We start from the raw sequence: 21851 nt of genomic DNA on the forward strand, positions 1-21851 counted from the left end.
ACGTTCCCACATTATCTGCCTGGCTGTTCTCCAGAGAGTGGGTGGTCATGGAGAAACAGGAGCACAGCATTCAAAAGGGATTCGCTCGAATCCAAGGTTATCTGTGGACGTGACTTACCTTTTCCTTGGGTTAGCACACACTGTTTCATTGCCAGAAATATTAAAAATAGGATCTGGGAAAGAGGGGCCTGGTTTGCCAGTTTGCACGGCAGCAACAGTGAGCACCAGCTCGTGACTTTCTGCTCCCAGCAGCTGCTGTGGTTGGTTCTGTGACAATTCGGAGGGAGACTGTGTGCTCACGCCGTGGGCACCTCACACACAGATGTGTCTCAGGCAGGCAAGCTGCCTGTTGTTCCTGAGTTCCATGTTGGTCTCAGACCGTATCTTCATGCCTGCCGTCGCTCCCCATCTGAGCTCTAGGTCAAACGTCTGGTGTGTTGTCTAGGCCCCCGATTCTCTCCCGAACGTGTGGATGCAACACTGGACATTTGACCTGGGGATCCGAAGTCCTGCATGCATCTCACTGGGCTAACTCAAGGAATCAGCAGGCTGCGTTCCTTCTGGGGGCTCTAGGGGAGAATCTGTATCCTGTGTCTTCCAGCTTCCAGTGGCTGCAGCAGTCCTTGGCCTGTGGCCCCTACGTCCATCTTCAAAGCTAGCTGCATAGCATCTTTAACTCCCTCTCTGACCTTGCTTCCATCATCATCTCTCCTCTGACTGACCTTCTTCCTCTCTCTTCCACGTTTGAGGACCCTTGTGATTCCACTGGGCCAACCTGAGTCATCAAGTCTGCCCTTCTTATCTGGGGTCAGCTAGTTGGCAACCTTAATCTTACCTGCAACCTTGATTTCCCCTTCATTATATAAACCACTAGTCACAGATTCCAGCAATTGTGACAGGGACATCTCTGAGGGGCCATTATTTTGCCCACCACAGATGTTAATATTACACGAAAAAAAGGGATGGAGTTGTCTGTTAAACAGTTTCATTTTCAAAGGGACATACAGCTGTTGATACATGAAGGTACCTTCCGAAAGAGGAATCTCATATTCAGAGTTCTCCAAAGTGATGTCACCACAGAACCTCCTTCCACAGAGTTGCTCCCAGGCCCAACTGTTGGGAGGAACATACTTTGGGAAAGACTGTGACAAAGCCAGAGTGCCCCAGGTTTTCAACAAGGCACTTACAAGGTTCTCTCATGATAGCTCTGTGTGTGACAAGGAGAAACGCGCTGGATGACCTTATTAAAAAAGTGGACTTTCAACTATTGGAGAGCCAATAAACAGAACGATGGCAATCTGGGAGCAGAGTCTACAGTGGGTGCCACGGGGCTTCCTCCTTGTCCAAGGGATGAATGACGACTTTCTCATTCACTTAAGTATTTGCAGTTAGTGCCAACAGTAGGCCATCAATAATCTGGGTAACTAGGATCTTGACAAGCTTGGGAGACCATGACAGTGCTCCAGGCCCGCAGCACCACTGAGCATAGTGTAACTTGCCCACCTCTAAAGCCTTTGCCCTTAGATGGTGTCCTGCCACGCGGCTCTTTTGGGAAGAGTTTGACACGCGCTTGGCTTATGTGGGGTGGTTAGTTGGGTGGATTGCTCCCCCCTCTGAAGGCTCAAGCCCTGCAGAGGAGCCTAAATCTTTCATGCTTTTACAGCTTTGTACTTAGGAGGAAAAATGCTAGAAGATGAGCTAACGTGGCACTTTAGAATCACTTCAGTTGTAACTGGGATCTTTCTCCAAGCCCAAAATGTGAGTATTCCCATTTCCCAGTCCCAGAAGCCCCAGTAGTGGACTGCATACTTTCTGCCCAAATGACAAGCTCCCATCGACTGAGCGGCATCATCATTTAACCTGTGATTAAAAGCAGATTCTTTGCCAGGCATTCCAGGGCACTGAAAGACTGTGATGAGCAATGCACACTTCCTACCTGGAGTGCAGTGCAGTCTCTGGGGTCACTGGTGACCCAGGCCCTCACAGGGTCCTCCCACCCATCGGGCAGCAACCGTGCCAGCCTCAGCTGGGAATCGAGGGTGTGCCTATCAGGGCTGCCCACTCTTCTTGCAGCTGAGAGGAGTCAAGTGACTTAGTTCTGGTCTCCCAGGAAAGTGGTTTCTTCCACACAAGACAGGCTCACAAGGCGGCTTGTGCTCCTCCTCCTTCCTGGCGGAGCGCAGCCATCTGTGGCCTGAAAGGGCCAGTCTCAAAGACCAGATGGCTTCCAGCTGCTTCCTGCTTCAGCTGCTTCCTGCCAAGCAGGAAGAGGGAAACACACAAGGTGCTGGTGGCCTTGGGCAGCTGAACACACCCAGGGATGTCTTCCAGCTTCCTTGTTCAGGGAGGCTGAGTGGCTGGGGGAGCGGCACAGACCTGCAGGGGTTTACGGGCTGCGGCCAGCACGCCCTGGCTGGGGTCTCCCTTCAGACCCACCCCCACCCTGGCCATCTGCCTGAAACCCAGGAGGTTGGCTGGGGAGCCGGTGAGAAGCTACTCCGGGGTCGGGGACAGGGGGTCACTTGCACTCTGTCCTCAGGGTCCCCGTGCAGTCCCTGCCCTTCCGGCCCGGGGAGGGAGTGTGCTGCAGCCTCAGGCGCTGACCTGCAGCCTGTCACCCGCGCCACCGCCCCTTAACGCCCTCCTCCTCATCCCCATTTTCCGGTGCCCACCAGTCTCCTCGTGCTGAGGGACGACTCAGTGTGGCTCCCCAGAGCTGCTCTGCGGACTGCACGGGTGGAGGAGCCCATACTTTCTGAACAGCCGCTTGGATCTACTGAATACTCAAGCACTGCTGTGTTTTCATAGCGATGGCCCAGCTACATCATAGGACACATGTCCTGTGTCATAGGACAGCGGTGACAGCAGCAGCGGCCTTGGGGCGGGGCTGGGCGGAGCCAGAGGGACGAGCAGCCCCGCGGGGCCCGGGCCCCTCCCTGCAGCCCCTGAGCCTCGTGCGGCGCCGCTGTCCCGGGGCGGCCTGCCGGTTCGCTGCGGGCGCTGTGTCCGTTTCTACACGGCTCTTCTCCCAGCCCCTTACGTGGCTTATTTCGTGTCCATTCTAGGGACGTTCTAACGTTTCCGTTCGCCGGCGGTCTGGACCGCGCATCGGCCCTGGGCGAGCCTCCCCGAGCGCCGCGTGGCCCTCGCGGTCCCCCAACCCTGACCCCGCTCCCCCCGAGCGCCGCGTGCGCCCTCGCCGTTCCCCCACCCGGACCCCGTTCACCCCGAGCGCCGCGTGCTCCCTCGCCGTCCCCCCACCCGGACCCCGCTCCCCCCGAGCGCCGCGTGCGCCCTCGCCGTCCCCCCACCCGGACCCCGTTCGCCCCGAGCGCCGCGTGCGTCCTCGCCGTCCCCCCACCCAGACCCCCACCCGGACCCCGCTCCCCGCAAGCGCCGCGTGCGCCCTCGCCGTCCCCCCACCCGGACCCCGCTCCCCCCAAGCGCCGCGTGCGCCCTCGCCGTCCTCCCACCCGGACCCCGCTCCCCTCGAGCGCCGCGTGCGCCCTCGCCGTCCCCCCACCCGGACCCCGTTCGCCCCGAGCGCCGCGTGCGCCCTCGCCGTCCCCCCACCCAGACCCCCACCCGGACCCCGCTCCCCCCAAGCGCCGCGTGCGCCCTCACGGTCTCCCCACCCGGACCCCCACCCGGAACCAGCTCTCCCCGAGCGCCGCGTGCGCCCTCGCCGTCCCCCCACACAGACTCCGCTCCCCCCGAGCGCCGCGTGCGCCCTCACCGTCCCCCTACCCGGACCCCCACCCGGACCCCGCTCCCCACGAGCGCCGCGTGCGCCCTCGCCGTCCCCCCACCCGGATCCCGCTCCCGCGCCGCCTCCCTCGCGCTGTGTTGACGCTTCTCTGTGTGGAGAGTGCCTCGCCCGTTCTTCAGATTTGGGAACTGGGCTCTCGGCACCTGGAGCGCCAGCTCAGGATCGGGCCGGCACTGGACAGACGCCCGGACGGAAAGCCCGAGCCCTGCTTGACACTCTCCGGGCTCCTGGCGCGGCCGCACAGAAACGCCAGCGTCCCGGACTGAGCGCGGGGAGGGGCAGGCTTCGAGCAGCGCCGTCCACGGGGAAGAAGGCACAACCCACATTTTTAGATTTTCCAGTTTCCACGTTGAAAAAGCAAGAAGACATGAGATTGATTTGTGACTCAGAGTATCAAAAATATTATCATGTAACCGATTAATAAATATGAACAATTATTTATTAGATATTTTACTTGTTAGCACTACATTTTCAAAATCCGGTGAGAATGTTATACTCACAGCACATCTCAGCGCTGCAGCTCACGCAGGGGCGCCTCCCGCGCCAGGCTTTCTGGGCTCCCTCCTGGCTGCGTGTTGCTGGGCACGTTACTTAATATGGCAAAGTCTCCATTTTTCTCATCTAGAAAATGGAGATCAAAGTACAGGTGCCAATTTCATAGGACTGCAGTGAAGATCAAAAGACAGCTCAGCCAAGGATATAAGACCCATGCATGGTCTGTGGAAGCCTCATGGTCTTTAAGGTAATTTGCGTGATTTGGGGATTCTGAAAGATTTTGGAGTCAGGACAGATTGAGATTCTGGCACCACTCTGCCACTCACCGATCACTTATTAGGCTGGTCACCTCCTCTAGCCTGGCCCTTCCATCTGCACAGTCTTTGCCCCTGAGCAGTGAGCAGTGGGTCTCCTTCCCAGCACTTTGGGAGGCCAAGGCAGATGGATCACCTGAAGTCAGGAGTTCGAGACCAGCCTGATCAATATGGTGAAACGCCGGCTCTACTAAAAATACAAAAATTAGCCAGGCGTGGTGGCATGTGCATATAGTCCTAGCGACTTGGGAGGCTGAGGCAGGAGAATCGCTTGAACCAGGGAGGCAGAGGTTGCAGTGAGCCGAGATCGTGCCACTGCCCTCAAAACAAAACAAAACAAAACAAAACAGAATCACGTAGAAGGGTTTTAAAACACCCATGTCAGGGGCCCACCAACTAAACAGAATCTCTGGAGTTGGGGCCAGGCCAGTGCCAGCCCACTCTAATGAGTGATGCTAACATGAGCCAGGGCTGAGAAGCATTAGTCATTTTCAGAAAGGCATGGGTATATGTGCATATTTTTACTTAGAAATCACTGGATGATGAGGAAGAAACAGCCAAAAACAAATGTTCTCTCCAAAAAGATACATTTTGTGACTTTTTTTTTTCTTTTTTTTTTTTTTTTTTTGAGACAGAGTCTCGCTCTGCCGCCCAGGCTGGAGTGCAGTGGCCAGATCTCAGCTCACTGCAAGCTCCGCCTCCCGGGTTCACGCCATTCTCCCGCCTCAGCCTCCCAAGTAGCTGGGACTACAGGCGCCCGCCACCGCGCCCGGCTAGTTTTTTGTATTTTTTAGTAGAGACGGGGTTTCACCGTGTTAGCCAGGATGGTCTCGATCTCCTGACCTCGTGATCCGCCCGTCTCGGCCTCCCAAAGTGCTGGGATTACAGGCTTGAGCCACCGCGCCCGGCCACTTTTTTTTTTTTCTTTTGAGACAGAGTCTCACTCTGTCGCCCAGACTGGAGAGCAGTGGCACCATCTTACTGAAACCTCTGTCTCTGGGGCTCAAGCAATCCTCCCACCTCAGCCTCCAAAGCAGCTGGGACTACAGGCACACACTACCACATCCAGCTAATTTTTTTATTTTTTGTAGAGACAGGGCTTCACCATGTTGCGCAGGCTGGTCTCAAATTCCCAGGCTCAAGCAATTTGCTGGCCTCTTCCTCCCAAAGTGCTGAGATTACAGGCGTGAGCCACTACACCTGGCCTTACCTTGTGGCTTTTCAAAATCAGGTCATGGCCAAAAATCAGTTTTAAAACTAAAGAGTTTGGAGTTTCCTTGGTTACCTGCAATCTCATCTCACTTCTAACTGACGGCAGGAACGGGGCGGGGGGTCTGCCCTGACCCGGGGTCCTCCCATGCAGGACCCTCTCGGATCTGTCTCCTGAAGTCTTGGCCTAGCCTTCTCCTTAAGATTTTGACGACACAATCATCGGTTTCCCTGCAGCAGTCAGATGTGGCTTCCCTTTTACTGGACAGTCAGGTAGGGTGCTCACCCGGTGTCCCGGCCTCTATGGGCAGTCAGCAGGGAGGGCTTCCAGGCGGCCCAGGGCTTATCACAGCTTCACTCCTCAGACCATCAACAAATGCCTGAGATGACACATTTCATTGGCATTTCTTCTCTCTTAAATCTTCCATAGCACTTTCCAGTTCACAACGCACCTCCTCCGCAGGCTTTCTCCAGCTACACAACTTTAGCTCAAGTCACAGGAATCTGAAGGACACCACAGATGCTGCCAGCAAGGGCATCTGGAAGGCCTGGGGTCCACGGTGGCTCAGGAAATTAACTGCGTTCTGATACCCACTAACCTGCTCACCTGGGCCTTCCAACTCAGACTTCTCACCTGTGAGCAAGGACAGTGGGAGCAGTTCCTTACAGGACTCTAATGAGAGCTGTTGGGGAGATAAATCCCTAGCAAGGCAGAGTCCTCTCCACAGAACAGAAAAGGAAGAAGGCAGTTTTGTTAATGACTAAGCATATCTAACTACAGCGTGTTGCAGCTCACCTGTGAAGAGAGCACACACAGAAATCCCAGCAACTTTTTTTTATTTTTATTTTTATTTTTATTTTTTAGATGGAGTCTCCCACTGTGGCCCAGGCTGGAGTGCAGTGGTGCGATCTCGGCTCACTGCAAGCTCCGCCTCCCGGGTTCCCCCCATTCTCCTGCCTCAGCCTTGGAGTAGCTGGGACCACAGCCGTCCACCATCATGCCCGGGTAATTTTTTTTTGTATTTTTAGTAGCGACAGGGTTTCACCATGTTAGCCAGGATGATCTCAATCTCCTAACCTTTGGGAGGCCCACCTTGGCCTCCCAAAGTGCTGGGATAACAGGCGTGAGCCACCATGCCCAGCCGACCCCCCTATATTTAACCACGATATTCATAAGCTGTCAGGATTTATGGCCCCTTGTCTTCCCATAAGAAGCTCAACAGTGCCCTTTACTGCATGTTTTACAAAGTTCATCCTAAACTCACGCGGGAATCCAGGCGACCTTTTGCTTTAGTCGATTGCCTTTATCCAGGAAATAATAAAACTTCAATTACCATCCCTGCTAGCAGATGGTTCCAGCTGCAACCATCAGGTTCTTAGGTTAAACCCACAGGTATAGGGAGTGTGTGGTGCTGCCTTCTCAGATGCTTATATTTTGAAAAGGGATGCATCCCCGACATTTGCATAACATTTTTGGGTTGTAAAATTAGTAGGTGGCTTATCTTTACCAAGATTTATCTACATATGGAAAGATGAGAAAAGATTCGTAGTCACGAGGTCAAAAATGCTCTAGGAACATGGCGAAAACGTCTCCCTCTTCACAACAAGGATAATTAATGTGTTAAATGTACCCTTACAGTATTAAATAATGCGTGTGAAGTGCCTGGTCCATGGAAAGAGCTCAGTAACAACAGAAATGCTGAGAAGGCATATGCTGACTTTCCTCCCATTCATGCTCATTAGAGGAGATTTCTTGGGTGGTGATGAGAAGCACAGCTGACGGCATAGGCAGGAGTTCCCCTGGGTCCTTGGGGGTCTTGGCTGGGACCCTGGCACAGAAACACAAAGCTTTTCTGACTTTTAAAAGTTTTTGCCCTGGTGTGGCAACTGGTGAGTCTCTGACAAGAAAGGAAATGACCCTTGTGGGGAAGCGGGAGATGAACCCACAGTCCCCACAAGGCACGCAACCTGTGGATGCCTGGACACAGACCTTATGGCTGCATCCCTTCCTGCCCACACCTGCATCTGGCACAGAAGCTGAGGCTGGGGGAGCTAAGCCTGTAAGGGATGGCACATCCGGGGCTGGGTCCCTCTGTGTCCTGTCCTTCCAGACATCAGACCCCTGGGGACAGGGGAGGCTGGGAACTGGCTTTGACCGACACCATTTTTCTCCTGTCATTGAATCCTCCCGCAGACTCTGAGAGGTAAAAATCACCTCGGTATGGAGAAGATGAAGGATGACCATTCAAGAAACAGTCACAATCCCAGGACGAGGGAGGAACACACTGTACCCGTGGGCTTCCCTGGAAACGGGCCGGGGGGCCTGGGATAAAGATATTAAAATTCCTACAGACTCTTCTGTGAGGCTGGTGCAAAACCTTGTGCACCAACTTAGTAGAAATTTTGCTGAACTCCTCAGTGTAGTAAATGTCCATTTTGGACATGCAGAGCGGGTTCTGCCTTCAGATGCATAGATGATAATGTTGGGGTCTATTTTCAAAACGATGTTTTCCTTTTTTTGCCTGAATATACTGAATGGTGTCTGTTACTCTGCATGGCTCCCCAGGCCCTCAGGGGATGACTCCTGCACCAGTGCCCTGGCTTCAGCCTCGCTCCCATGAGCAGCCAGGTGGGGTGACTTTCTGGTCAGGTGGTCGAGGGCAGAGGTGCTGCGATCCCGTCATTACCTGGCAGAACCACAGGCCAGGAGGCAGGCCGGTGGCCCAGCACAGGCTTTGTCAGGGTGCAGGGACAGGGATATTGGACATTATTTTTACAGCAGCACAGTTTTCTCATAGGCACAATTTAGACACCACCTTCCCATTTGCTGGATGGAAGAAGGGGACTGACGCTCACGGAACAGAAGGCACCTGCAGGGCCTTAGCAGGCACAGAGAGGGACTGCCTGGAGCCTGGATGGGGCTCATCCCTCTCTCTACCCAGTCCCTGAGCCAGCTCCAGGCTGGGCAATGCTCCCTGGGGTCAGTCTCTGTGGTAACAGGAAAGGGCTTCATAGCTTTCACCTCCTTTCCCGCCATCTCCTGGGTTCACAGTGAGAGCTCAGCCCAGACCCTGGCAGGTCTCGATTCTGGGGACGTATCATCCGTGCCATTATTATGGTTTGTCGCTAGGTGGGAGGACGAGAGGGTTGTGCTGAGCACAGGCACAGCTGTCTTTCCTCCAGCTGCATCAGGGAAGCAGGGTACGGGGTCACAGAGGACTTGGGCTGAGCCAGGCCCTCCCCTCTCCTCTTTGCCAGCAAAGGGGCTGGTCATTCTTGTTGAAGCATCAGTTTCCCTGTGCCAAGTACGAAAGAGTGCCCCCACAAGGCTACCATGGGGGTGCTGGTCCCTCGTGTGCCAAGTGCCAGGCCTGTGAACCCACATGCTGGTGATGCTGAGTGAGCATGGGTGCTCTGCCCCCTTCCAGACAAGTCCCCAAGTGCCTGGGGCCTGGGAGCAGCACACCCTGCCTGCAGCAGCACCGGGGCTGCCACAGTGGTGAGGCCAAGGCGAGGCCAGGTGGGCAGCCTATGAGGAGAGGGGTGCACCTGCCCTGCCTGGGCTGGGGTGTGCTACTATAGAATGAGACCACCACTTCTCCTGCTCTTTCCCAGCTTTTCCCTGTATCCCCTTTTCCCTAGTTTATAAGACAGGAGAAGGGGGAGAAAGCAAAAAGTTGGAAAGAAACAGAAGTAAGATAAATAGCTAGACGACCTTGGCACCACCACGTGGCCCTGGTGGTTAAAATAATAATGATAATATCAACCCCTGACCAAAACTACTAGTGTTATCTGTAAATTCCAGACATTGTTTGAGAAAGCACTGTAAAACTTTTTGTTCTGTTAGCTGATACATGTAGCCCCTCGTCACGTTTTCCACGCATGCTTGATTTATCATGACCCAAAAAAGGCCACGTATTTCTTCTTCAGGGAGCTCCGTTCTTAAGACGCGAGTCTGCCGATGCTCCCGGCTGAATAAAAAACCTCTTCCTTCTTTAATCCGATGTCTGAGGAGTTTTGTCTGCGGCTCGTCCTGCTACACTGTCATCTAAAGGAAGAGATGATGATACTACTTCCACTACCGGAGAAGGTACACCCCCCCTGTGTTATTGTTCCTCTTAACTTGTGGGGGAGAGCATGATATTACTTCCAATATGACAGTGGCTTGACATCCAGTCTGTGATATTGCTCCTAATTTCCAGTAGGTAAAGTATGATGTTCCTGCCAAGAGAGTAGTGGGTGTACAGCCAACCTGTGATATGTCTCCGAATATTCAGGGACACACAGGAGGACATTACCCCAAATCTCCCAAAAAGTGTACACCCATTGTGTGGTATGGTTCCTAATAGCCGGAGGTGCGATAGGAGAAGGATGGTATTCTTCTCCTATCGCAGGCTGTGTACACAAAACCTGTGAAATTGTTCCTAATATCCTGAACAAAGGAGATTGTTAGTAATGGACACACATTGCAGGGGGAGTAATGATTACGATCCACCTCGTAATGGTGAGTAATAGCAATCCCCTCTCTCCCCCTCGCTGTTAGATCCTCATCACAGTGGGGTGAGGCACCCCCCACGATATGGGGAGTAATAGCATCCCCCTCTCTCCCCCTGGCCTTATATAAGGATGCTGGCCTTATATAAGTGCCCCCCAATGCCATCGTAGACTTTAATGTATTCACTTAAAGTTTTTTCCTCATTTAGATCTGCCAATCCCTTAATAGGTCTAATTGCTCCCTGACATTCTGTATTAACATTTTCATGAGCAAGCAGCTGAACGATCACTTTCTTGGCATGAGAATCGGAAATAGCCTTTTGAGCCACATCCAGCAAAGGAGTGATAGAATCTGGAAAAGGCTCCCTTGGACCCTGTTGAACTGTGTTAAAAGAAGTATAAGCAGAACTAGCGTCGTGAATTTTTTCCCAGGCTCTTAGGCATGTAGTTCTGAGCTGATCAACAGCCTCATCACCCATTACCATCTGTTGATTTAGAGTACTCCATGCCCATCCGACTCCAAGCAATTGATCAGGTGTGATATTAACGGGACATTGGGCTTGAGCATTTCTGCCTGATTTGTTCTTTCATCCGTCCACCAGGTTTTCAATTGGAGAAATTCAGAGGGGGACAGGGTGGATCGGGCTAATGCCTCTCAATCCATACGTATTCAACGTCTGTTATAAGCCACACATTGTAACAAGGAATGAACATAAGGAGAATTTGGCCCATATTGTCCAATTGCTTGCTTTAAGTCTTTTAATATTTTAAAAGGGAATGGCTCCCAGCATGCTTGAGCAAGTTCTCTGGGCTCCTCAGCTGGTGAAATAATTACCAGAAACTGCCAAGCATTCAAATCCCCCATTTCTTGTGCCTGGCGAATGGATGCCTGGATTGTCCCTGTGCCATAATTTGTATTTGGACCCGCTGGCAGCAGCACTCCTCTACCATAACTAACAGGTGGGCAAGCCTGGATCATTCCCTCATCCTAATTGGCTGTTGGACAAGCCTGAAGCTTCCCTTCGCCATAGTTACTGGCGGGGCCTGCCACAATGGGAGCGGCAAGGCGTGGGTCTCAGGCTCCCCTTCCAAATATTCACGAGGCTGGCCTGGGGGTGGCCATTCCAGACCTTTCCCTAAAGGCACAGTAGGTGGCACAGTTTCTTTTATAAGTCTCTGGAGATGAACATACATACCTTCCCGTTTCTCGCCCTTTTTTAAACTAGACTGTCATGGTTCACTTAGCTGATAATTAGACTCCTGATTATTCAACTTTCCTATGTCATCCTGAAAATCCTCCTTCTCCTCCTCAGCGTGGAAGGGCTCCAGGGCTGTTTTAATTGCAGACCACACAGACCAAGCAGAGACGGGAATATCGCGGCCCTCTTGTTGTGCTCGTTTTAAGTCTGATCCGACCTTGTCCCAATCTTCTACATTCATGATACCATATTCCGGGAACCAAGGAGAATACTTGTCTACCAGGCGGAACAAAGATGTGAGATTTTGGGTACTGACAATTACCCCTCCGCGGCGCAGTAACTGCTGCACAAGGCTTAAGTAATTAGCGAACTTACTCTCAGCCTGACCCATATTTTCCCGAGGTTTCCCTGGAATTCCCCGAGCGCCCTCCTTACCCTAGAGCTTGAAGTGAAAACCTACTCGGGAGTCCTTTGTCGGTCGTCCTCAGCTTTCCACGCTCTGGTGTTCCTTCACTGGATTATTTGTAGAGATTACGGGGAGCCCTGCGTTGGGCACCAGAGACAGCCTGGGCAACCGAGGGAGACCCGCGTTTCTACCAAAAAAAAAAAAAAAAAAAAAAAAATTAGCGAGGTGTGGTGTCGCTCGCCTGTAATCTCAGCTACTCCATGAGAAGTCAGACAAAACCTGCCACTAGAGACTGATTTTCTTCTAAAATGCTTTCTCCAAAATATTTTTAAAACAAAAGGGGGAAATTGGAAAGGAAAATATTTTGGGCCCCCCAAATCACTAAGATAAAGGGAAAAGTCAATCTGGGAACTGCTTAGGGCAAACCTGCCTCCCATTCTATTCAAAGTCATCCGCTGCTCGCTGAGAAGAATGCATATCTTATTGCCTCCTTTGGAAAGGCTCATCAGAAACTCAGAAGAATGCAACCGTTTCTGTCTCACCTACCTGTGACCTGGAAGCCCCCTCCTGGCTTCGAGTTGACCCACTTTTCCTTCAGGTTGTACCGGATCGAACCAGTGTTCATCTTACATATGTTGATTGATGTCTCCTGTCTCCCTAAAATGCGTAAAACTGTCAGATACAGTCAGTTTCTCTTCCAAGGTTTGGCATGTTAACGTTCTTGTGTTTTGTTCTCAAACTCAACTTTCTTGTTCTCCATGCCTCCTTGCCCTTAGTTACTGTAAACAACCTTCCCCCCTCGTCAGTTCTAACCAATCACTCACATCTGTTCCCTTGGTTACCTGCTCTGCACCCATTTCTCCCTTCCAAACCACACGTCCCACCATTGTAACTCACAACCCCCTTCCCCCTTCCTTATTTGGGAAAATACTCACAAATAGCCAACGGGGTCAGTTTAGATCTTGAGGTCTGGCCCCAGCCCATGCCAGAGGTAGGGATTGCATTAGTAATAAAAACCCCTGCTTTCCTTTGTTCCGTGTGCTGTTGCGATTGTGATTGATGCGAGCAGCACGCTTCCGCAGAGGTAAATTGCGTTGCTGAGAAAACTTTTCCTTAAGTGCTGGTTTCACTTTGCATCACCGAGCATTTATCTCCAACAAAACCAAGCTGTGCTCTGACCACCTGGGCAACTGTCATCAGGACATCCTGAGGCTGTGTCATGCACAAGCATCCCCAACCTTGGCAAAATAAACTTTCTAAATACTCTTATCCCCAAATGCTCAGGGAGACTGATTTGAATAATCATAAAACTCCGAGGCTGCACTCCAGCCTGGGCAACAGAGCAAGACTCTGTTTCAGAAATAATAAAATAAAATAAAATAAAATAAAATAAATAAAATAAAAATCAAATCTCCCGTCTCCCGCACAGCCGACTCTGCGTGAATTACTCCTTCTCTATTGCTATTCCCCCTTCTTGAGAAACCGGCTCTGTCTAGGTAGCGGGCAAGGTGAACCCACTGAGCAGTTACAGAATTGCCATTATATTGCTTGCAATTTTATATCTATATTATGCACAAATAGCTATAATCTTGTATACAAGGTTAAATGCGAATGTGCTCCTTGCATAGTCAGATCCCAGCGCAGGAAGGACGCACCCCCTACAAACCGCTAGGCCAAAACGGTCATTCTGGCCACATCCAGCCTCACGTGAGATCACAATCTCCTGTCACTCAGGGCCTGAGGGGGCGGGTCCTGAAGCCCCATACAATCAGGGGCTCTGAGGTGGGGACCCGTCAATCAGGCGCACCGCCTGAAAGGAGAGGGCGGCTTCCGGGATCTGGCTGGCAGGCGCTTTGTCTCGCCTTCGCCAGGGTGGGCTCTTCCTGTGAGTCTCCGCTGCTACTTCTTGGCTCTGGGAGGCCCGGTGGCTCTGCAGCAGCCTCGGCCACCCTGTGACCTGCGGGTGTTGGGACATCCCTAGCTGACGCCGGCACACCCGGGAAGCCGAGGAACCGTGAGTGGACTGCGCCTGGCTTCCGGAAGTGGGGAAGAGGGCTGGGTGAAACCTGCTGGAACCAGCCATGGGCTGCGGAACCTGCGGACCGAGTCGCGGCGGCGCAGCCGGGCCTCAGCCACCTTCTGCGCAGGGCCGGGCGGCGCGGGCAGCGGGACCCCTGCGTCCTGTCTGTACCTGAGGGCGCCACTTCCGCCGGCCGGAGCCCTCTCGGGAACCCCGCGCCTCCCCCACCCAGGTAGTGCGGTGACCACGGGAGGGTGATCCGGGAGAGCCCGGACTGGGTGTGCGTGGTTCCAGCGTGGGAGGAGCTGTGGTTCATGGAGCTTCCGGTCCCACCTTTCTCCCCCTAAAATTAACCTGAGGCTTTGTTAAAACGTTAAACGGCGTGTTTGAGCAAACGCGATTCATAAACGGGTACCGCAGTCATGGTTTGTGGTTTGGGGTCCATGGGAGGGGCGTAAATGAGAAGCTTTGATAAGGTGAATGAGGAAGCAAACCATACATATATACACACACACATACACACACATATATATACACATATGTCCACATATATATATATATATATTTTTTTTTTCTTTTTTTTTTTGAGACGGAGTCTTACCCTGTCGCCAGGCTAGAGTGCAATGGTGCAGTCTCAGCTCACTGCAACCTCTGACTCCCGGGTTCAAGCGATTCTCCTGCCTCAGCCTCCCAAGTAGCTGGGCTTATAGGCGCCACCACCACGTCCAGCTAATTTTTGTATGTTTAGTAGAGACAGGGTTTCTCCATGTTGGCTAGGTTGGTTTCAAACTCCTGACCTTAATTGATCACCCTCCTCGGCCTCCTAAAGCGCCGGGATTACAGGCGTGAGCCACCTTGGCCAAAATATTTTTCTGTTTCCAAACATTTTACAGGAGAGGAAAGCGGAGAATAAATCATCTGACACTCTACTGTAAAAAAAATCTTTGTGCCTCTCTTCTTTTCATCTTTCCTAAGTGGACATATGACCAAAATGTCTTTAGGTTGAGGTCCCCCCGTGAAAACTTGACAGGGTGTTGTGTCCTCAGCCACTCTCCTGTCTTTTCCTAGTCCTGGCATTTAGAACTGTCTGGGGATGACCCAGGATACCCACAGTGGCCATGTGTATTGGAGGGTCTAGTGAGTATCAGCCCCGGGGTCATCTCATCGCCAAGGACAGCCTGAGGTAGGGGGTAGAGTCTCTCAGGGGAGCAGCTGGATGCTCTTGGCCTTAGAGGCATCTCCTGGTATAGTTTCATCTAAAATGGTGACCCCTTAGGGTCATTAAAATTTTAGGACATTAAAATGAATGGACAATACAATGTAATGTCATGAAAGTTAGGTCATTAAAATTATTCCTCCAGCCCGAGTTTTTATTCCTCGAAGACACATTGATGGTTTGCCAATTGGATGCTGATATTGAGAGGAAAAGGCAGAAATGATTTCTGCTCTCTAGCTTGTCTCAGACTTGCGAAGAGAGAAAAACCGTCCCAAAGGACAAGGAAAACCCACCCCAGAGAGGATGTGCAAGCACCTGAATATTAAAATGCACTGAAGGCACATAGGAGGACAAAGAGCAGTGCCAGTGCCTCCTAGGTGGTCATTGAGTACTTTATGGAACAGGATGGGTGTCCTAAGGGATGGAATGGCCTGCCGTGACACTTAGAAAGGTCTGCGTTGGAGTCAGTACTGCCTCTCCCTGAGTTTGTTACCTTGCAAAGGCTTGTCCGCTTATTTGAGTTTCAGGTTTTCACTGACTGTAAGATACATTTTGTCAGTACGGCTTGAAAGATAAAAATACTATTTCCAAAGAGGCAAGGTAAAATGATGTATTTCATTTGCTAAAAATTCGTATTTATTTCTTCCCCAGAGTGAGTGTAAGTTTTAAAGTTCTGTTCTTTTTAAGGGTAATTTCAAATGGAATTGTAGGACTTAGCTTTGTAAATGCTACTGGTGAAATAAAAGTGTGATAGATAAATTGATGATTTATAAAGATTCACCAAAATGTCAGTTCCTCTCTTGTAGCTTGGTGAAGAATTTATGACAGTGGACACATGTGTATCCTCTTACCTGGGTGTCTGAGTGTTGTTTTTTGTTTTTTGGAGATTCTGTCTTACTCTGTAGCCCGGCTGGAGTGCAGTGGCGCCATCTCTGCTTACTGCAACCTCCGCCTCCCGAGTTCAAGTGATTCTCCTGTGTCAGCCTCCCGAGTAACTGGGATTATAGGCGCCCACCACCACACCCAGCTAATTTTCATATTTTTAGTAAACACAGAGTTTTAGGCCTGGCACGGTGGTTCATGCCTGTAATCCCAGCCCTTTGGGAGGCCAAGGTGGTCGGATCACGAGGTCAGGAGTTCCAGAGCAGCCTGGCCAACATGGTGAAACCCTGTCTCTACTAAAAATACGAAAAAATTAGCTGAGCGTGGTGGCAGGCACCTGTAATCCCAGCTACTCGGGAGGCTGAGGCAAGAGAATTGCTTGAACCCTGGAGGTGGAGGTTGCAGTGAGCCAAGATCTTGCCACTGCACCCCAGCCCAAGGGACAATGCGAGACTCCGTCTCAAAAACAAATAAACAAACAAACAACAAAAAGACGGGATTTTTGCCATGTTGGGCAGGCTAGTCTCAACCTCCTGACGTCAGGTGATCCCCTGCCTCAGCCTCTCAAGGTGCTGGGATTACAGGCGTGAGCCACGACGCCTGGCCCACTCTATTTTCTTTTTATTCCCTAAATTTTAATATGTTTGAGTTTGTCTGTTCCTTTATCACTTTTTTCTTACATAAAAAAAAAATTCTGCCTAATCCTTCGTTAAAAAAAAATCTTCCTGTGACTTCTGAAAGTATTCTGGTTTTATCTTTTGTATTTGAATATATAATAAGATGACTATTATTCATGGAACAGAGAAGAATGCAATGCATTTTCCCAAGTAGATGTCAGCCTGGTTTCCCTCATATTTTAAAGTGCATGTAATTTCTTTTTCTATTCTATAGTGCCTACTCTATCATTCCTCAACTTTCCATATAGATGCTGGGTCATTAAAACTTTTTTTCCCCTTGGTCTGCTTGCTCATCTCTCTGCTAACATTGTGTTGTCCTGAATATTTTTGTTTGAAAATCTTAGAAGTATGTTAGACAAGCCATCACTCTTTTTTTTAGATGACTAAAAATGATTAGACATTGGTCATTTTTACTACATATGAAAGAGTAGCTTTTCTTGCCTAAAACCACCTGATTTGGGAATTTATGTGGTTTCATAGCAATAGCATCTGGAAGTGGTGACATTAATGTCATTTTCAAAAGCTTGTGTCCTATTTCCTCTTATTCCTTTCTGCCTTGATATTGTGCAATAGAAATTTGAAAAATGGTTGTATTAGTATTGTTAAATATCAATTATTGGTTTTATTTACTACTTAATTAAATTTAATAAGCCTTTTCTCTCTTGGTGTAATCACATGGAATGGGCTCAACTCCCCAGTTAACAAGTGACAGCACATGTAAAATATTGTCTACCAGGGAAATTCATTGAACACTTAGTGTTCAGACTGTGTTTTTGTGTCTGATTCCCTAAGCACCACTGCAGTGACACCAAATAGTAGACTTTCAGCAGAAGAAGTTTTGGAAAATACACTGCATAAGACATTTAGATGCAGTGAGTCATTCTTATTACTTGGGTTGGTGGAATCCCTTTCAAAATGTAAGTTCCTAATACAAACAAAGATTGAAGTTTGCGAGCAGACATTTTTAAGAATAAGTAGTCTCAGGACTGATAATATTAACTCACTTATGCACATCAGGTAGGACTTTAGTATGACAGATACTAGAAATGTACAAAGTGAAGTTAAAAGGTAACTCGTAGCAGCATATCGTAATCTTACTCCCTGGATTCTCTAATGAGATGGGTGTTTCTACTTTGCTGTTGTCTTTTTGAATAGTTCAATTCTAGCATTAGTACTGCTGTGTGGGAGGGAGTATGTGTGAACAGAGTAAGAGTTGTGACAATCAAGCCATAGAATAAATGCTTGGAAGTTTTAGAATCATGTAAACAGCTTATGAATTGAGTATACATTCCCAGTGCTCTCAGTCTCACCCATCCTTCTATCCACATATGTGGAATGTTCCAGGACTCTGTGGCTTTTGAGGATGTGGCTGTAAACTTTACCCAGCAGGAATGGGTTTTGCTAGATTCTTCTCAGAAGAATCTCTACAGAGAAGTGATTCAGGAAACCTACAGGAACCTGGCTTCTGTAGGTAAGAATGACAACACATTTCACTTAATTACAGAAGTATTTCCCTATCATCAGTGCTATTTGTGATTTGGAATGGGGCGAGGGAATGATTTGGTGAATAAATCAGGCATGGGCACTGTGTACAATGAACATGAAATCTAGTAATGTTTCTATAGTTTGAAATAATTCATGATAATTTTGTGCATCTGCATTTTAGGAAAAAACGGAAAGACCAGAATATTGAAGATCACTTCAAAAAACTTGGGAAAGATACAAGATAATTTGCACCGAGAAGAGGAAATAAAGTCCTCTGAAGGAATCTTAGCATGTCATGAATTTAAAAACAAGCAATCAAAGCAAATAAGAGTCACTTGAAATTCATTTCCTGTTAGAAAAATTTCACCCAAAATGTAACGTACATCAGTGTAGCAGTCAGTGTTTGGAAAACAGTTTACTTGAAAATAGTACTACAAAATTGTGTATATGAATGTTACTATTTTGGTTATAGCCATGCAGGTGGTAGCTGTGTTTTCAGTAGTAGCCCATTTACTTTCAAATAATTCAGTCATGGCACAAAAACAAAAACAAAAAAAATGCATTTTCCCTGGTATTGGTAGCAGTGTAAGTGGAAGACCTATGAATGAGTAGAAAGTTATTAAACCAACCAATAATAATATGCTTGTCATTTTTTTTTACAGAAATCCTATGGTACAGAGACTGCGTGAAAGCAAAGAAGGTAGTCAGTATGGACAAGCTGTCAGCCACATGCCAAATCTTGATCGGAATGAGAACATTTCTACTGGATTAAAACAATGTGAATGCAGTATTTGTGGAAAAGTCTTTGTACGTCATTCCCTCCTTAATAGGCACATCCTAGCTCACTCAGGATACAAACCATATGGAGAGAAGCAATATAAATGTGACCAGTGTGGGAAACTCTTCATTTCTATTCCGGGTGTTAGAAGACACATGATAATGCACAGTGGAAATCCAGCTTATAAATGTACGATATGTGGGAAAGCTTTTCATTTTCTCAATTCAGTTGAAAGACATCAGAGAACTCACACAGGAGAAACACCCTATCAATGTAAACAATGTGGTAAAGCGTTCACTGTTTCCGGTTCTTGTCTAATACATGGACGAACTCACACTGGAGAGAAACCCTACGAATGTAAGGAATGTGGGAAAACACTCAGATTTTCTTGTTCTTTTAAGATGCATGAAAGGACTCACACTGGAGAAAGATGTACCAAGGGTGATAAAGCCTTCAGCTGTTCCACTTCCCTTCATGACCATGGAAGCATTCATACTGGAGGGAGACCCTATGAATGTAAACAATGTGGCAAAGCCTTTAGTCGTTTGAGTTCCCTTTGTAACCATAAAAGTACTTATACTGGAGAGAAACCCAATGAATGTAAACAATGTGACCAAGCCTTCAGTCGCCTCAGTTCCCTTCACCTCCACCAAAGAATTCATACTGGAGAAAAACCTTATGAATGTAAGAGATGCGGTAAAGCCTACACTCGTTCCAGTTACCTTATGCGCCACTAAAGAAGTCATGATATAGGGGTTGGGTGTAGTGACTCAGCCTATAATCCCAGCACTTTGGGAGGCCAAGGTGTGTGTATTACTTGAGCCCAGGAGTTCATAACCAGTCTGGATTAAAACAATGTGAAACAACCTGGGCATCGTGGTGAAACCCTGTCTCTACAAAAAATAAAATAATGCCGGGCCGGTGGCTCATGCCAGCTACTCAGGAGGCTGAGGCAGGAGAATGGCGTGTATCCGGGAGGCGGAGCTTGCAGTGAGCCGAGATCGCAGCACTGCACTCCAGCTTGGGCGACAGAGGCAGACTCCGTCTCCAAAAAAAAAGAAAATAATTAGCTGGGCATGGTGGCACATTTCAGTTGTCTTAGTTCTTTTTCAAGGACATAAAAGGCCACGGGGGGTTGAGGGGAAGCCCTGTGCATGCGGATCACGAGGTCAGGAGATCGAGACCATCCTGGCCAACATGGTGAAACCTCGTCTCTACTAAAAATACAAAAATAGCTGGGTGTGGTAGCATATGCTTGTAATCCCAGCTACTCAGGAGGCTGAGGCAGGAGAATCACTTGAACCCAGGAGGCGGAGGTTGCAGGGAGCTGAGATTGTGCCACTGCACTCCAGCCTGGCGACAGAGTGAGACTCCATCTCAAAAATAAATAAATAAAGCCCCTTGAATGTAAGAAATGTGGTAAAACATTTACTCTTTCCCATTCCCTCATAAACATGAAAGAGCTCACTGCAAAGAAACCTTAAGAATGTAGGAAATGTGGTCAAGCCTTCAGATTTTCCTGAAGATTTGGGAGGGCTCAGAGTGGAGAAAAGGCTTTTGAATTTAAATTTGTGGTAAGGCCTTCGGTTGTATTAGTTCCATTTGAAGACATCAGCTGATTCCTGAGAAAAACCCTATGAATGTCCAGAATGTTTGAGTGTTTCATTTCTCTCATATCCACTCAAGGACATATGGAAATGCACACTGTAGCTGGCTGGACCTTGTAAATACAAGAACGTACACAGGATTAAAACTCTAACAGTTTAGAAACTGCAAGAATATTTTCAGTTTTAACATTTACTTGAAAAGCCATGTGAAAACTCCCACTGGAAAGAAGTTCTATAAGTGAAGCTTTTCTAATTTGGAAAGCCTGATGCAAATTAATTTTCGTGCAGTGCTTGAAAAAAATCTATGAAATGTTACACAAGTTACAAGTATATTGTCTTTATCAGTGGCCCATTCTTAAAGAGTCTTGAGTATGCATTTCACCTTGTTTTGCAGGGGAACCTTGAGGTGAGAGTTCTGTAAATGTTCTTTAAGCAGTAGTACTTGAATTTCATAGATAATGATATTTTCTTAAGTCTGTTGGTAGAATTTTTGTCTCTTCATTTGATAATGTTCTGGATTCATGGCTGAATTTGGGTGTTTTTCTAATATGTAGGTAAGTTTAATTTTCTTATTTCATTATTATTTCTTTTTGAGATGGAGTCTCACTCTGTTGCCCAGGCTGGAGTGCAGTGATGTGATCTCGGCTCACTGCAACCTCTGCCCGCTGGGTTTAAGCGATTCTCCTGCCTCAGCCTTCCGAGTAGCTAGGACTACAGGTGAACGCCACTACGTCCAGCTAATTCTTTGTATTTTTAGTAGAGACAGTGTTTCACCATGATGGCTAGGCTGGTGTTGAACTCCTGACCTCATGATTTGCCCGCCTCGGCCTCCCAAAGTGCTGGGATTACAGGCATGAGCCACTGCACCCGGCCAGGTAAGTTTCATTTGTATGTATTGTCCTGTGATTAATGGACCAGTGAATAATGATTGTGAATTCTTGGTATTGTCTTACTAGCCTCATTTGGCAAATTTTGATTATCCCTTGTCTATTATAGACATCCCACCTATTTTTATTAAATGAAAAACTACTCTTGATGTAAAGATATTTATTTTTTCTAATAATGAGTTGGTATTAATTCCTAAGTACATACAGTTTACCCGGGAGACGGAGCTTGCAGTGCGCCGAGATCACACACTGCGCTCCAGCAAGGGTGACAGAGCGAGATTCTGTGTCCAAAAAAAAAAAAAAAAAAAAGGGAATATCCTCACTTTTTTAATGCTATACCACTCTCTGCTCCCAAGTTAATCCCTATCCTCCTCTATGTAATTAATAACTGATGTCTGGCTTATCTGTTTGGT

The 21851-nt window shown here is 48.7% G+C and overlaps 1 protein-coding gene, 1 long non-coding RNA gene and 1 pseudogene across 3 annotated transcripts; 2 read left to right on the forward strand and 1 right to left on the reverse strand.

Annotated features, from left to right (window-relative positions):
- The first annotated feature begins 8185 nt into the window (after positions 1-8185).
- LOC114671279 (uncharacterized) lies at positions 8186-9164 on the forward strand (annotated as a pseudogene).
- Positions 9165-11549: 2385 nt separating this feature from the next.
- LOC144333347 (uncharacterized) lies at positions 11550-12573 on the reverse strand. Its single transcript, XR_013401926.1, has 3 exons — positions 12433-12573; positions 11941-12073; positions 11550-11756 (listed from the first exon to the last, which is right to left on the reverse strand). It is a non-coding gene; the product is annotated as an uncharacterized LOC144333347 (long non-coding RNA).
- Positions 12574-13769: 1196 nt separating this feature from the next.
- Positions 13770-21587, forward strand: LOC700997 (uncharacterized). 2 transcript variants are annotated; one of them, XM_077956705.1, is made up of 3 exons: positions 13770-14138; positions 18026-18152; positions 18829-21587. In XM_077956705.1, exons 2-3 carry the CDS (start codon positions 18073-18075, stop codon positions 19679-19681), a joined length of 933 nt encoding a protein of 310 aa, XP_077812831.1. In that variant the 5' UTR covers positions 13770-14138; positions 18026-18072; the 3' UTR covers positions 19682-21587. The 2 variants fall into 2 exon arrangements, with proteins under 2 accessions (XP_077812831.1, XP_077812832.1); XM_077956706.1 differs by having other exon boundaries at positions 13770-13900.
- Positions 21588-21851: the final 264 nt, after the last annotated feature.

Source organism: Macaca mulatta, chromosome 12 (assembly GCF_049350105.2).
Source record: "Macaca mulatta isolate MMU2019108-1 chromosome 12, T2T-MMU8v2.0, whole genome shotgun sequence".
In the NCBI taxonomy this organism is placed as follows: domain Eukaryota; kingdom Metazoa; phylum Chordata; class Mammalia; order Primates; family Cercopithecidae; genus Macaca; species Macaca mulatta.